This window comes from Dromiciops gliroides, chromosome 2, assembly GCF_019393635.1.
Source record: "Dromiciops gliroides isolate mDroGli1 chromosome 2, mDroGli1.pri, whole genome shotgun sequence".
Lineage (NCBI taxonomy): Eukaryota > Metazoa > Chordata > Mammalia > Microbiotheria > Microbiotheriidae > Dromiciops > Dromiciops gliroides.
Window position 1 is genome coordinate 331,462,335 of NC_057862.1, and position 13,426 is coordinate 331,475,760.

The 13,426-nt window shown below is 39.1% G+C and overlaps 1 protein-coding gene across 1 annotated transcript in view; it reads right to left on the minus strand.

The window, feature by feature from the left end:
• The window catches only part of ATP10B (ATPase phospholipid transporting 10B (putative)), a 144,078-nt gene that overhangs the window by 66,764 nt on the left and 63,888 nt on the right, over positions 1 to 13,426 (minus strand). The window contains exons 6-7 of the mRNA XM_043986953.1: positions 8,319 to 8,450; positions 1,560 to 1,687 (exon numbers count right to left, since the gene is read on the minus strand). Of these exons, the coding sequence (XP_043842888.1) occupies positions 1,560 to 1,687; positions 8,319 to 8,450 (260 nt within the window). The remainder of the gene's footprint in view (positions 1 to 1,559; positions 1,688 to 8,318; positions 8,451 to 13,426) is intronic.

Below are 13,426 nucleotides of genomic sequence, written 5' to 3' on the forward strand. Positions count from 1 at the left end.
CTGAAAACTCTCCACCATTATGAACTTTCCTATTACTGTCATAGGTAACACCATCTTCCCAGTCATCCATGTTAGCAACCTAGATGTTATCCTTTACTCCTCACTTTCTCACTCCATTTCCCCCTTCCAATATCCAATCTGTTGCCAAGTTCTGTCAATTAAACCTTTGTGACATCCCTCATAAATGTACCCTTCTTTTATGCAGTCATCTCCTTGATGTAGGCCCTAATTCATCACCTCATGCCTGGACTATTACTATCAGCCTTTTGATTGGTCTCATTATAACAAGTCTCTCCCCAATCCAGTCCATCCTCCACTCATCTACTAAAGTGACTTTCCCAAAGCATAGGTCTGACCACTCTTCTCCTCAATAAACTTTAGTGACTCCTTATTACCTCCATGATCAAATATAAAATCTTCTGTTTGTCATTCAAAACCCTTTACAAACTGATCCCCTCCTACCTTTTCAGTCTTCTTACATCCTAGCAACCCCATGTACTATGTGGTCTGGTGATACTGACCTTCTTGCTCTTCCTTGAACATGACATTCCATCTTCTGACTTAGGGCATTTTTGCTGCCTGTCCCCCATGTCTTCAATGCTTCCTCACCTCATCTGCACCTCCTGGCTTCCCTAGCTTCCTTCAAATTTCAGTTAAAATTCCCCCTTCTATAAGAAGTCTTTCCTGATTCCTCTGAGTATTTATCCCTTCCCTCCATCTATTTCCAACTTATCCTTTACATATTTTATTTGCACATGTAGTTGTTTATATGCCATTTCCCCTTTTTGATTGTGAACTCCATGAGAGTAGGGCCTATCTTTCATCTTTCTTTTTTTTCTTATTTAGAATTTTATTTTCCCCAAATTACATGTAAAAACAAATGCTAACATTGATTCTGAAAACTTTGTGTTCCAAATTCTCTTCCTCCCTGCCTCTCCAACCCCCCTTAAGAACTCAAGCAATTCAATATAGGTTATACATGTATAGTCATGTAAAACATTTCTACATTAGTCAGGTTGTGAAATAGAACAGAAAAAAACTTTAGAAAATGGAAATAAAAAAAATTATGCTTCAGTATGTATTCAGATACCATCAATTCTTTCATTGGAGATGGATTGCATTTTTCATAAGTCCGTCAGAGTTGTCTTGGATCATTGTATTGCTGAAAATAACTAAGTCATTCACAGCAGATCATCTTACAATATTGCTGTAACTTTGTATATAGTACATTTCACTTTGCATCAGCTCATGTAGGTCTTTCCAGGTTTTTCTGATAGTCTCCTGTTCATCATTTCTTATAGCACAATAGTGAACATCATATTCTCATCCCACAATTTGTTCAGCCATTCAAGTAGGGCCTATCTTTTGCCTTTCTTTGTAACACCCCAGAATTTAGCACAGTGCCTGGCATATAGTAGGTGCTTCATAAATGCTTGTCGATTTTCTTAAATTTAACCTAAATCTTTCTTGCAACAAAACATATTCATTTCTTCTGCAAAAGTTGAGAGTGGTTAGCCATTGGTATTATAAACTTTTAATTAGAGACTTTTTTTTTTTACCTGTAGAAGGATGATCATGGTGAGAAACATGTAGAAGCCCTGAAGTGCAACTGTGGGAAAGCTTCCATTAGCGTCAGGAACATCAAAAGGGGGAGGTTCTGAAAATTTTCCCTTCCAAAGGCCATGACCTAAGAGGACATAATATCAGGAAAAAAGGTAGAATCTCAACTTGGTTCCAAACTGTCAACTCCACTCACAGAAGTGTGCAAATTGTTTCTTTTATAAAATGATCCTGGGAACAGTTTTTCAACTGCTACACTTGCCTGTGGATTTGTGGACTCCATAACAACTGCAGTAATAGATTGGTAGAAATAAAACACAAACTATAATGTGTTTTTTTCATACTCATCTTTGTGATGCCATTGAATAGAATATATGGTATAATGGAAGGAACACTGAAAACTTAGTTTCTAGTATTAGTTTTGCTATGTGGCCTTGGCTGGGCAACTCACTTCCCCTCTCTGGTCCTCATCCACAAAATGAAGGGGCTAAATCTGATAATCTCTAAGGTTCCTTCTGATAAGTCAGGTTAGATAATGTAGGACTAATGAGGCTCAGGGCTTTACTTTTGGAGAAAATAGTTTAGTTTTTGTATCATTTTCTTTTCACTTTCTTCTCTCCCAGTCTTCTTTGGACCATGCTGCAGCCTTATTTTCCTATAGGAACCTTGGATTCTGTTCTCTCTTCCCTCCCCCCTCCCACCATGCACACTGGACTCTGAGAGTTGAGTTTTGTACTTAAAGTGCCTGAAACCAGGGTCCCACCTTCCTGGTGAGCATTTCTAGGCCATGATGTCTGTGCTTCACCACCATTCTCCCCTTCTGTGCCTCATCCCCAACCTTGAATTTTGCCCTTAATATGAACCAGCCTCTGTGTCAGCTCTTGACCACCATTTCCAAACTATGTCACAAGGCATTTTCTCCTTTCCTTGTGCTCCTGTCTCCTTTCCCTTTCCCTAATGTTTTTCCTCATTAGAATGTAAGTTCCTTGAGGGATCAGGCACTTTTGCTTGCTTATATTTATATTTGCAGGACTTAGCATATTGGTATATAGTGAGCACTAAATAAATTCTTGCTCTATCATCTATCTATCTATCTATCTATCTATCTATCTATCTATCTATCTATCTATCTATCTATCTATCTATCTAATCTATCTAACTATCATTCATACATTTATCCTTCCACCTTTCCACCTATCCACCTATCCATCTACCCATCTATTCATCCATACAGTAGATCTAGTTATTACTTGGGAGTTTCCTTTAAGTTGAGGGCTCCCCAAGTACTCCTTTCAATGAGAGCCATTTGGGCCAAGCATTTGGGGGAGGGACCACAGATAAAACAGTAACAATGTTTGAATAAATTGCCAAGTGAAAGGGATAGATGGTAGTTGATGTAGGAGAGGGATGAGTCACTATCAGCTAGGGTAGTTATGGAAAGCTTCATGAAGGAAATTGGAGTTGTTAGGCCTCAAAGAATGGATAATAATTTTCTAAATTGAAAGTTGGTGTGATGTAGGACAGAGTCTAGGAATGAGACAATTTGGGTACTAGACCCAATTCTGCCATTAACCAGCTTTAGCTGAGTAATATATCTCCTTGGGCCTTGGTTTCTCCTCTGGAAATTGAGGGGAATGAACTAGGTTATTACTAAGGCATCTTCTAGCTCCAATTTTCCAAAAATCTATAAAGAAGGGAGGGTATACCTGGCAAAGAGAATCTGATTTCCCAAAATAAAAGTGAAAAATTAACTTTAAAATGTATATATGTATGTGTGTATGTATACACATACATATATATATATATATGGAAGGAGGGAGGGGAGACAGATATATATCTTGTTTTCTCTCTATACACATGTATTTGTTCAGTTATTTCAGTAATGTCTGACTCTTCATAACCCCATTTGGGGTTTTCTTAGCAAAGATATTGGAGTAGTTTGCCATTTCCTTCTCTAGCTTGTTTTATAGATGAGGAAACGGAGACAAACAGGGTTAAGTAAGTTGCTTAGAATCACACAGCTAATAAGTGTTTGAGGCCAAAGTTGAACTCAGGAAGATGAGTCTTCCTGACTCTAAGCCCAGCACTTTATCCACGGTGCCACCTTGCTGCCATATATATGTATAGAGAGACATATGTGTGTACATATGTATTTATCCATATGTAGGATATGAATAAAACCTATGGCCCCTTGATAGATTACAGTAGTGGGCACTGTAATTCATATAGTACAGTAATGAGCACTGTAATTCATATAGTACTCATTCATTCATAAAGGGAAAAAGAGAAATTCTAGAATGTTTTCACCTTTATCACTCTCCAAAAGAGAACATTAAAAAATATATTGTTTGTATAATTTAACAATTTCTATTTTTCTGGAATGATCAGTCCCAGAACACCTGGGTTCTAGTAGCAGATTTGAAGCAAACTTGTTGCATGATCTGGGTCAGTCATTTTTGAACTTCTTGATCTCAGGACCCCTTTACACTCTTTTTTTTTTTTATGGGGCAATGGGGTTAAGTGACTTGCCCAGGGTCACACAGCCAGTAAGTATCAAGTGTCTGAGGCCGGATTTGAACTCAGGAACTCCTGAATCCAGGGCCGGTGCTTTATCCACTGCGCCACCTAGCTGCCCCCCTTTACACTCTTAAAAATTATTGACAACACACTCAAAGAGCTTTTGCTTATGTGTGTTATGTTTATCAATATTTACCATATTAGAAATCAAAACATCTTAATATTATTATGAAAATAGTTTTGACTTGGGGGTTCCCCCCTCCAAAGAAAAAAATCCCCAGATCACACTTCGAGAATCCTTGACTTCATCTACTCTAGGTCTCATCTATAAAACAAAGATGGTTTCCCAAAGTTCTTTTCAGCTCTAAGAAGTCTGTGATTCTGCTCTGTAGTCATAATAACCCTTGGAAGTAGTTGCTCTTATTTTACAGATGAGACAACTGAGGCTAAGAGAGGTTAGATGACTCGTCCAGGTTCACATGGATAGTAAGCATCTGAAGTGAGATTCAAACCCAGGTCTTCTTGACTCTAAGTACTGCATTCTCTCTCCTCTGCAACCTTGCTGAGCCTTAGAGTCAGCTAAGAATTCTCAGATGGAGTGGAGGAAGGGTCCCATTCTACTGCTCTTAGACCTTCTACCTTTTCTGTACTCAGTCTATCATACAAAATCATTGTGAGCATCTCCTCCCCCAGTGAATATACTTGGAAAAGTACAAAGCACTATTTAAATGTAAGGGTTTATTTGTATTTAGGGCTTTAATCCAATACCAAAGGAAGGAAAACCAAGAGAAGTGAAGAGATCACCAATAAGATTCTCAACCAGAGTGGGAGAAAAAAGGGATGGTCCCTGATACTGTTCCAAAGAACTCAGCCATACTAATTATGAAGAAAAGCCTTCTTTAGGCAGAGGCATACAATAGACCCAGGTGACCCTAGAGAGGCAGAATCAGACATACCATGGCCAGTCAGTGTTGTCGGCCTAGAAACCAGGGTGGTGGCAGGGAGAATTGCTTCCCCTAACAGATATAATGCCACGCATCATATTAGAAACTGGAGGAGAGATCTGAAAGGATGAGGTTTGGAGAAGGAGGTACTTACCTCCCTATGCTTTGTACCCTGCCCTAATCCAGGTAATAGGATTAACTCTGCTGCACTGCCTGGGGTTTTCAATTAACACAGTTACCAAAGGTATTATTAAAACATTCTTTTGTTATGATATTTCAGAGCTTTATGAAAGGAATCTTGGGTGGACCAGAAAGCTCTCACAGAAGAAAATCCAAGGATTTTTGCCACACAGATTGGCTGGCTCCCTGATGTGAAAGAATTTGAAGATGAAGTCATGGGATTCAGAAAACCTCAGGTTTCAGATTTCACTTCTCTGACTCTCACTCACCTCATCTATTAAGTGGCCATGTTTTTACCTGTCTACCTCTCAGGGTTTTTGTGAAGAAAGTGCTTTATAAACTGTAAAGTGCTATAGAAATTGGTTACATAGCGTCAAAGTGAGGAGATGAGGAATCAAATGATTATATAAATACTTAATCACATAAAATACTTTATATAAAATGGAATCAAATATAGTTGATGATTGCTCTGTGACTTGGTAAATATGCTGGCACTGCAGCACACTAATTGGTATAAGGCAGGTATAGCTTAGACAAGGTCCAAGGTAGTTCATTTATGGTGGTTTCCAATTATTTTACCCCTGTTTTGGGGACACCATTAAGAGGAGAACTCTGATGTAATCTTTGATAAAGTTGAGCACAGGTGCCATCTCCTACAGGAAACTTTTCCTGGTAGCCTCGGTTAGTGCTGAAGTCCCAGCCTTCTCCTCCAAAATTGTCTTATTTGGAGGTGGGGGTATATGTGTATGCACACATATATGTGTTTACATATGTGTGTATATAGATATCTATATCTCTATATGTTGTCTCCTTCTAAATTGTAAGCTTCTTGAAGGTAGGGACTGTTTCATTTTTGTCTTTGTGCCCTCAGCACTCCTCCTCATCATTCAACTGAAACTGCTCTTTCCAGAGTTACCAATGATCTCCTAATTGCCAAAATCTAATGGCTACTACTCATTCCTCCTCCTTCTTTTTTTTGGTGAGGCAATTGGTGTTAAGTGACTTGCCCAGGGTCACACGGCTAGTAAGTGTTAAGTGTCTGAGGTCGGATTTGAACTCAGGTCCTCCTGACTCCAGGGCAGGTGCTCTATCCACTGTGCCACCTAGCTGATCCATTCCTCCCTCTTCTTGACCTCTCTGTAAGTATCTGACACTGTCAATCACCCTTTATTCCAGGATACTCTTCTCTCTGGGTTTTTGTGATAATTCTCTCTTTTGATTCTCCTCAGATCTGTCTGACTGCTATTTTTTAGCCTCTTTTACTGATTCTTTATCCATGGAGCACCCACTAACCATAGGTGTCCCTTAAGGCTCAGTCGTGGGCCCTCTTCACTTTTTCCTTCATACTTTCTCACTTGATGATCTCATTAATTCCCAAAGCTTCACTTATCAGTCTCTGTGGAGATGATATCCAAGTCTGGTTTCTTTTGTGACCTCAGTTCCACATCACCAAGTATATCCTAAAGGAACCTCAAATTGAACATGTCCAAAGCAGGATGCATTATCTTCTCCACTCCTTCAAACCTTCCCTTCTTCCCAATTTCTCTATTGCTTTTGAGGACACCACTATTCTCCCAGTCTTTCTGGTTTACAACCTCAGTGTTTTCCTTGACTCCTCACTTTTATCCTATGCAACCAAGCAATCTGTTAACAAATCTTGTTTTGCCTCTGTAAAATTTCTTGTAGCCATCTCCTTCACTCCACTTATACAAGTGCCACTCTAGTACAATCCCTAAATACTTCTTGCCTGGATTATTGCAATAGTCTCCCTAATTGGTCACCTAGTCTCGATCCCTTCCCATTTGAATCCATCCTCTATTCATTTGTCAAAGTAAATATCCTTAAGTACAACTCTGACCATGTCAAACACCCTGTCTTTCTTCTGCCCCGCCCCTCCCCATTTACTCTTGTTATTGAGTAGTTTAAGTTGTGTCTGATTCTCTGTGACCCCATTTGAAGTTTTCTTGGCAAAGATACTGGAGTGGTCTGGCATTTCCTTCTCTAGCTCAATTTACAGATGAAGAAACTGAGACAAACAGGGTTAAGTGATTTGCCCAGGGTCATAAAGTTAACAAGTGCCTGAGGTTAGATTTGAACTCTGGAAGATAAGTCTTCCTGACTCTAGGCCAGGTCCTTTATCCACTGTGACACTGAGCTGCCCTCATGAACTCTAGTGGTTCCCTATTACTTCCAGGATCAAATGCAATATTTTCTACTCAACATTCACAACCTGGTCCCTTCTAATTCTCCATTCTTAGATTTTACTTCCATTCATGAACAACTACACTAACCTGTCTACTTTTCCTCATATATGACACTGTCTCATCTCTAATCATCTCTGTCTTTGCATTGGCTATTCCCCAAGCCTGGAATTCTCTCCATCTTCACTTCACCCTTTTAGTTTCCATGGATCTCTTTATGACTCATCTTAAATTCCACCTTCTGTGGGAAGCCTTCCCAAGGCCTCAATCTACTAGTCCTGTCCTCTCTGACATTACTATGTTGTCTATATCTAGTAGGCATCTCATCATTTACATGTTGTCTCCCCCATTTGAATGTGGGCTTTTAGAAAGGAGAAGCCATTGTTTTTGCCTTTCTTTGTATCCCAATCATTTAGCCCAGTTCCTGATACATAGTACATACTTAATAAATGCTTATTCACTAACTGTCCTACTACAGTGATTGGCACCAGTAGGTACTTAAATCCTTGTTGATAGGATTTCACACAGGTGACAAACTAATAACAAAATGCTAGGGGAAGGATGCTTGACCACCTCTACAATCCATAATTTCTAGTAATCCCTTTCATATGTCTTTGGTGCCTTTATTAAGAAGGTAAAAATCATAATTGTTGATAGTGTAGCTTTTTCACGAATTTAAAATCAAAAGACTCGGGTTTTAATTTGGATAATGTCATTTACTACTTAACTTAATTTAGAATAGTCATTGTACCCCAGATTTATCATCTATAAAAATGAGAGGTTTATATTAGGTAACCTCAAGGGTCTATTGCAGCTCTGGACTTTATGAGCCCGTGAAGCATCCCCTTTGGCCAGGGTCCAAGGGCACCAAAGAGCTTTGTAAATAGAAGTTGGTGTTTTCTTGAATGCTCCATACCTATAGCTCCAATCAGGCACATGAGGAAAAGAATCCCCACACAGAAGAAAATGTCGATGTTTATCCGACGCTCAATCTTGCTGCGCTTGTACCGTGGGCCACTGTTGTTCAGCATAGCTTTTGTTTCATGACCTTAGAGAAATAAATGGAAAGTCAGGTCATTAGTCCACTGTGACAGAATCCCATATAGGTGGAATAGAGAGGTGTCTAGTAGTGTGCTGGAGCTGGCCTGAACCAGCTTAAGGGAACCAGTTATTAAATTTTCAGTGTGACCATTTGCACCTCAGAAATAGGCAAATGCTAAAAATCATTTAGTATTTTGTTGATTGTCTAGACTTAAGAAAGTGATAGAAAAAATGTGAATAATTCAAGTTAAACCTAAAAATGTGTCCTGTGTACATTTTTTTTTCTTTTTGAGTCAAACATTTACCAGTTCACTCCTAGGTATGTCCATCTAAAGTGCAAACTATCCCTACCCTCAGGGAGCTTTTAGTCAAATAGGGCCTTATTGTCATAATCTGATCAGATGCTTTTTTGGTTCTGTCATAAAGAACACTAAATCTGTTCTCCTCAAGGATATATCAATGGCAACCACAGGAGGTATTTATAGGAGGAAGAAATTGAGCTGAGCATTGAACTGAGTGAGGCACTCTAAGAAACAGAGGTGAGGAAGGAGAATTTCCAAGCATGGGGGAAAGAAAGCCTGTGCAAAAGCCTAAGTGGGAGATAGACCGTCACATGAAACAGGAAGCAGGTGGTTTTTTCTAGAATGCAGAATGTGTGAGAGAGAATAATATGAAGTAAGTTTGTAAAGATAGGTTGGAACCAGCTTGTGAAGGCATAATATGGAACCACTGAAGGAGGAAATGGTCAATAAGCATTTATTAATCGCCTTTTATATTCTAGGCACTGTGATTAAGCCTTGAGGATTGGAGATATAAAGAAAGGCAAAAAACCCCAAACAAACAAACAAACAAACAACAACAAACCAAAACCAAACCCCTTTAAAAAAAAGGAATCCAAACTGGGGATCATGGTAGACCAACTAGCAGAGTATTACAATAGTCTACACATGGGATGATAAGGGCCTACACTGTGATGGAAACAGTATTAGAGGAGAGAAGGGGAACATACTAGAAATGTTACAAAGATAGTCAACAGAACCTGCCAACAATTTGGTTAAGGGGACTGGCAGTGGTCAAGGATGACCCCTAGGTTGTGAATCTAGGTGAGTGGGAGGATCGTGGTGCCCTTGTCTATAGGGCATGGGACAGGGAGGTACAAAAGTATGAGAACAATAATGAGTTGAGTTTTGGATATGTTGACTTAAAGATCTTTGTCTATTGGACACTAAATTCAAGATGTAGACAGTTTTCTTGAAGGGTTTGGACACAATAGGGAGGAAAGATATAAGATGATAACTAATGAGGATGGACTGATCAAGTGAGGGTCTTTGAGAATGAGGGAGACAAGAATGAACAGTAAGCATGATGAGTGTAAGCCAATGAGGAAACTGGTTTGGCAAGAGCAGAGGGTGTATGTTCAAAAATGGTTTCAGGGAAAAGACAGAGTGAGGGACAAAATAATTAACTTGGAAGAACAAACTGGTTCTAGATAAGAAAAGAAAGAGATGGTTGATAGACATGATCAGTTTGGGCCTTGATTAAGCGGCCTTCAGAATTTTAACTACTCTGGCATTCTCCTTGGTAGTTGTATTAGGAAATGCCAGTCACATATTTCTGTGCGAAATTAAAGAAAAGCAATATGTTAGATCCCGCAGTGAACGGTTTTAATGTTATTTAGCTTGTCATTTACGTGGATTTAAAGTGGCAACAAAACAGTGGGAAAGAAAAAAAAACCTTCTGGCTTATTAAATTAGATTCAAGTTGTTTCATTTGTAATAGCAGGATGCATATGAAATCTGAACAGGAAGTCTGTACTAATGGGATTGCCACCTTTCAGTTTGCCAAAAATTAGAACAAATCCTGCCATTCCTCTCTCTCACTGGGCAACACCACTACCAAAGACCCAGTAGAAAACATTATTACTTAAACCCTCATCTTCACACTGGTTCTCTATCCCCTTCCAAGTTTGCTGGCATTCACAGTAGGTTCTCTGGACACTACACTATAGACAAAGGCTTGTGAGGAGGGATTGGTGGATGGGTAGGTAGGAGTCAAGCAGAAGTGAGAACTTTAGGAGAAAAGCAGCCAGAATCATCCCCAGAATTCTAGGAGTGCAACTAAGTTGAGGCAGAAGGGATAGTTGCCATGTGGCATGCCAATACATTGAAAAAGATCCAATGAAAGGTTCTTGAAGAACTCACAATATAATGAGGGAGACAGCATATAAATAATTATATACAAACATGTTATTTACAGGATAAATAATCAATAGAGAGAAGGCACTGGAAATAATAGACTGGGAAAGGCTTCCTGTAGGAGGTAGGATTTTAACTGAGACTTCAGAGAAGCCAGGAGGAGAGATGAAGAGCAGCATTCCATCTATGGGCGACAGCAAGTAAAAATACCTGGAGTCAAAAGGTGGGGTGTCTTTTTTGAGGAACAATAGCAAGTAACATAGTATCCCAGAGTCAGTGATGAAGTGTAAGGTGTAAGAAGACTGGAAAAAGGGGATGGAAGGAGAGCAAGAGCAGGTTGGTAAGATCTTTGAGATTAGTTGGGGTGACATGATCCAACCTTTGCTTTAGGAAGATCACTTTAGCAACCAAGGCAAGGGCTTTCTGGAGCTTGAACTAGGTTTGTGGCAGTTTTAAATGGAATGAATGGTCTGCTATTAGTAGAGTAGAAGTAATATGGCCTTAGTAATGATAATTTCTTACAATTATTAGAGGGCTTCATATTTTTCAAAGTACATTCACATTCGTAATTGCTTTTGACTCTTATAAGCAAAGTAGAGGGGGCACTTGGGAGCTTCATTAGGCATGACTGCTAGAGAGCCGAAAATAGAGAGGCTCAATAATTTCTTTGGTTTGAGACAACATCTTTGGCTGACAAAGATGGCCAGAGAATGGCTTAGACTCAAGGAGGCCAGGCAAAAGCCTCAGAGTTCACCATTTCCAGAGCAAATATAGCTTCTGTGCCTTTACTCACATCATTCCTCTGCCTGGAATGCCCTCTCTTGTTCTCCAACCTTATGTATTCTGTCAGACTTCAGTAGTCCCACTTTTTACATGAAATTTTTTCTATTCAAATCCTTGACTCTGCCACTAATTAGTTAAGTGACCTTGCTTAAGTCATGAACTTCTCACTGTCTTCATTGACTAGACTGGGTGACCTCTGAGGGCCCCTTCCAGCTCTAAATCGATGATCCTATGATCTTGGGACATTGGAAAGGGCATTTTAACTCTCTAGATCTCAGTTCCTTTTCTGTAAAAGCATATTGAGCAACTATCATCTATGGTCCCTTCAGCCTCTGAGTCTGTGAGGGCACCTCAGCTCTCAGTGTACTTTCCCTCCTGAATTCCCATAGCATTTATTGTCTGGAATCCTCATTTGGGTACAGCATTCTGACAGGACATTTTATTTTCAATCATCACTTGACTCTTGATGTGTATGTGTGTGTTTTCCAACCAGCTTGGAAACTTAAGGGCCTGGGCTACATCTTAATTGTTTGTATGCGGACAGTACCATAGATACTTAAAGGCCAGAGCCTATACCAAAATCCTCATTGCTTCATTGTGATATGAAAGCGGCTAAGGTTTCTTGACCATTCCAGCAGTTCAGTTCCATCCAACTCAGTTACACAAATGTTTATTTAGCAAAGGCACTGTGTTAGGCACACAGTGCAGTCTGGTCATTATTGCAGCCTTCTCTCTACTCCGTTGCTTTCATACCAAACGAAGTTCTCAAGGGCACTCCAGTTTGCTTGTTACAAGAGTCAGATGAAATAATGCATGTGAAAGAACTTTGAAAAAGATGAAGCCCTCTATAAATGTTAAGAAATTATTATTTTGGTATCATATTGCTTGTATTCTCAGCAAGTGGGAGAGGAGCTGGAGGGAAGGAGAGAATTTGGAACTCAAAATTGTAAAAATGTTAAAAATAAATAATAAATCTGAAAAAGAAAAAAAAAACCCCTAAAATTCTAATCACTTAAAAAAAGAGATTATTATTACTAAGGTCATTAAATATTTTTATATTCTTACTATGACTACCAATATCATTATGCATTCCATTCCACTTCCATTGCTGCAATGTTAGTTTAAGCTCTCATTACCTCATCACCTGGGTTACTGCCCTAGCCTCCTAACTTTAGCTCTCTCCAATCTTTCATAATAAATGCCAGAATACTCTTCCTGATATATACACAGCTCTAATGATGTCACTTCTTTATTCAAAAACTATCTGTGGTTCTCATAATAAAGAATAAAATATTTAGCCTGATATTCAAGACCTTCCATAATACTCCTCTAGCCTTATTCCCTACCAAAATGGAAAGGCTTCAAGTATGGACCCAGCAATGGAGGAATAATCTAACTAATTTCAGAGAGGCTCTAAAGGTGGATGGATTTTGATTTTTGCAACAGCAACCTATGATACCATAATTTAAGGTGAGGAGGAATTTTGAGCTGAATTGGTGGGCAGAATACCTATACTAACAAAATGATAGCTTCTTGGAACATTGAACTGTAAGACTCAGCTCTAATCTTTCCTTTGCAGGAAGCTTTTTCCTGGACTCTTCCACTGCTAGTACCTTCTCTCAGACATTGCCCTCCATTTATAATATGTGTGTATATCTCTATCTACATTTACATCTAAATCTTGTATGTATTATCTCTCTCTCTTTATATATATGTCTTGTATACCTCCTTCAAGGCAGGGACTATTTTTGCTTTTTCTTTGTATCCTTATCAGTTAACATAGTTCCTGGCACATAGTAAGCACTTCATAAATACTAGTTAACTAACTGACTCTAATATGTATCTGTAGTTGTTTAATGAATGAATTTAGGGGGAGGATGATCTCCCTTGCTTGATTTCACTGACTGGAACTAAGCACCTAATCCTGGGGTTGAAAACAAATGCTTTTTAAAAATCCTTAATTTGGGCATAGAGAAGCACAGTCAATGTCACAGACATTTGCTGC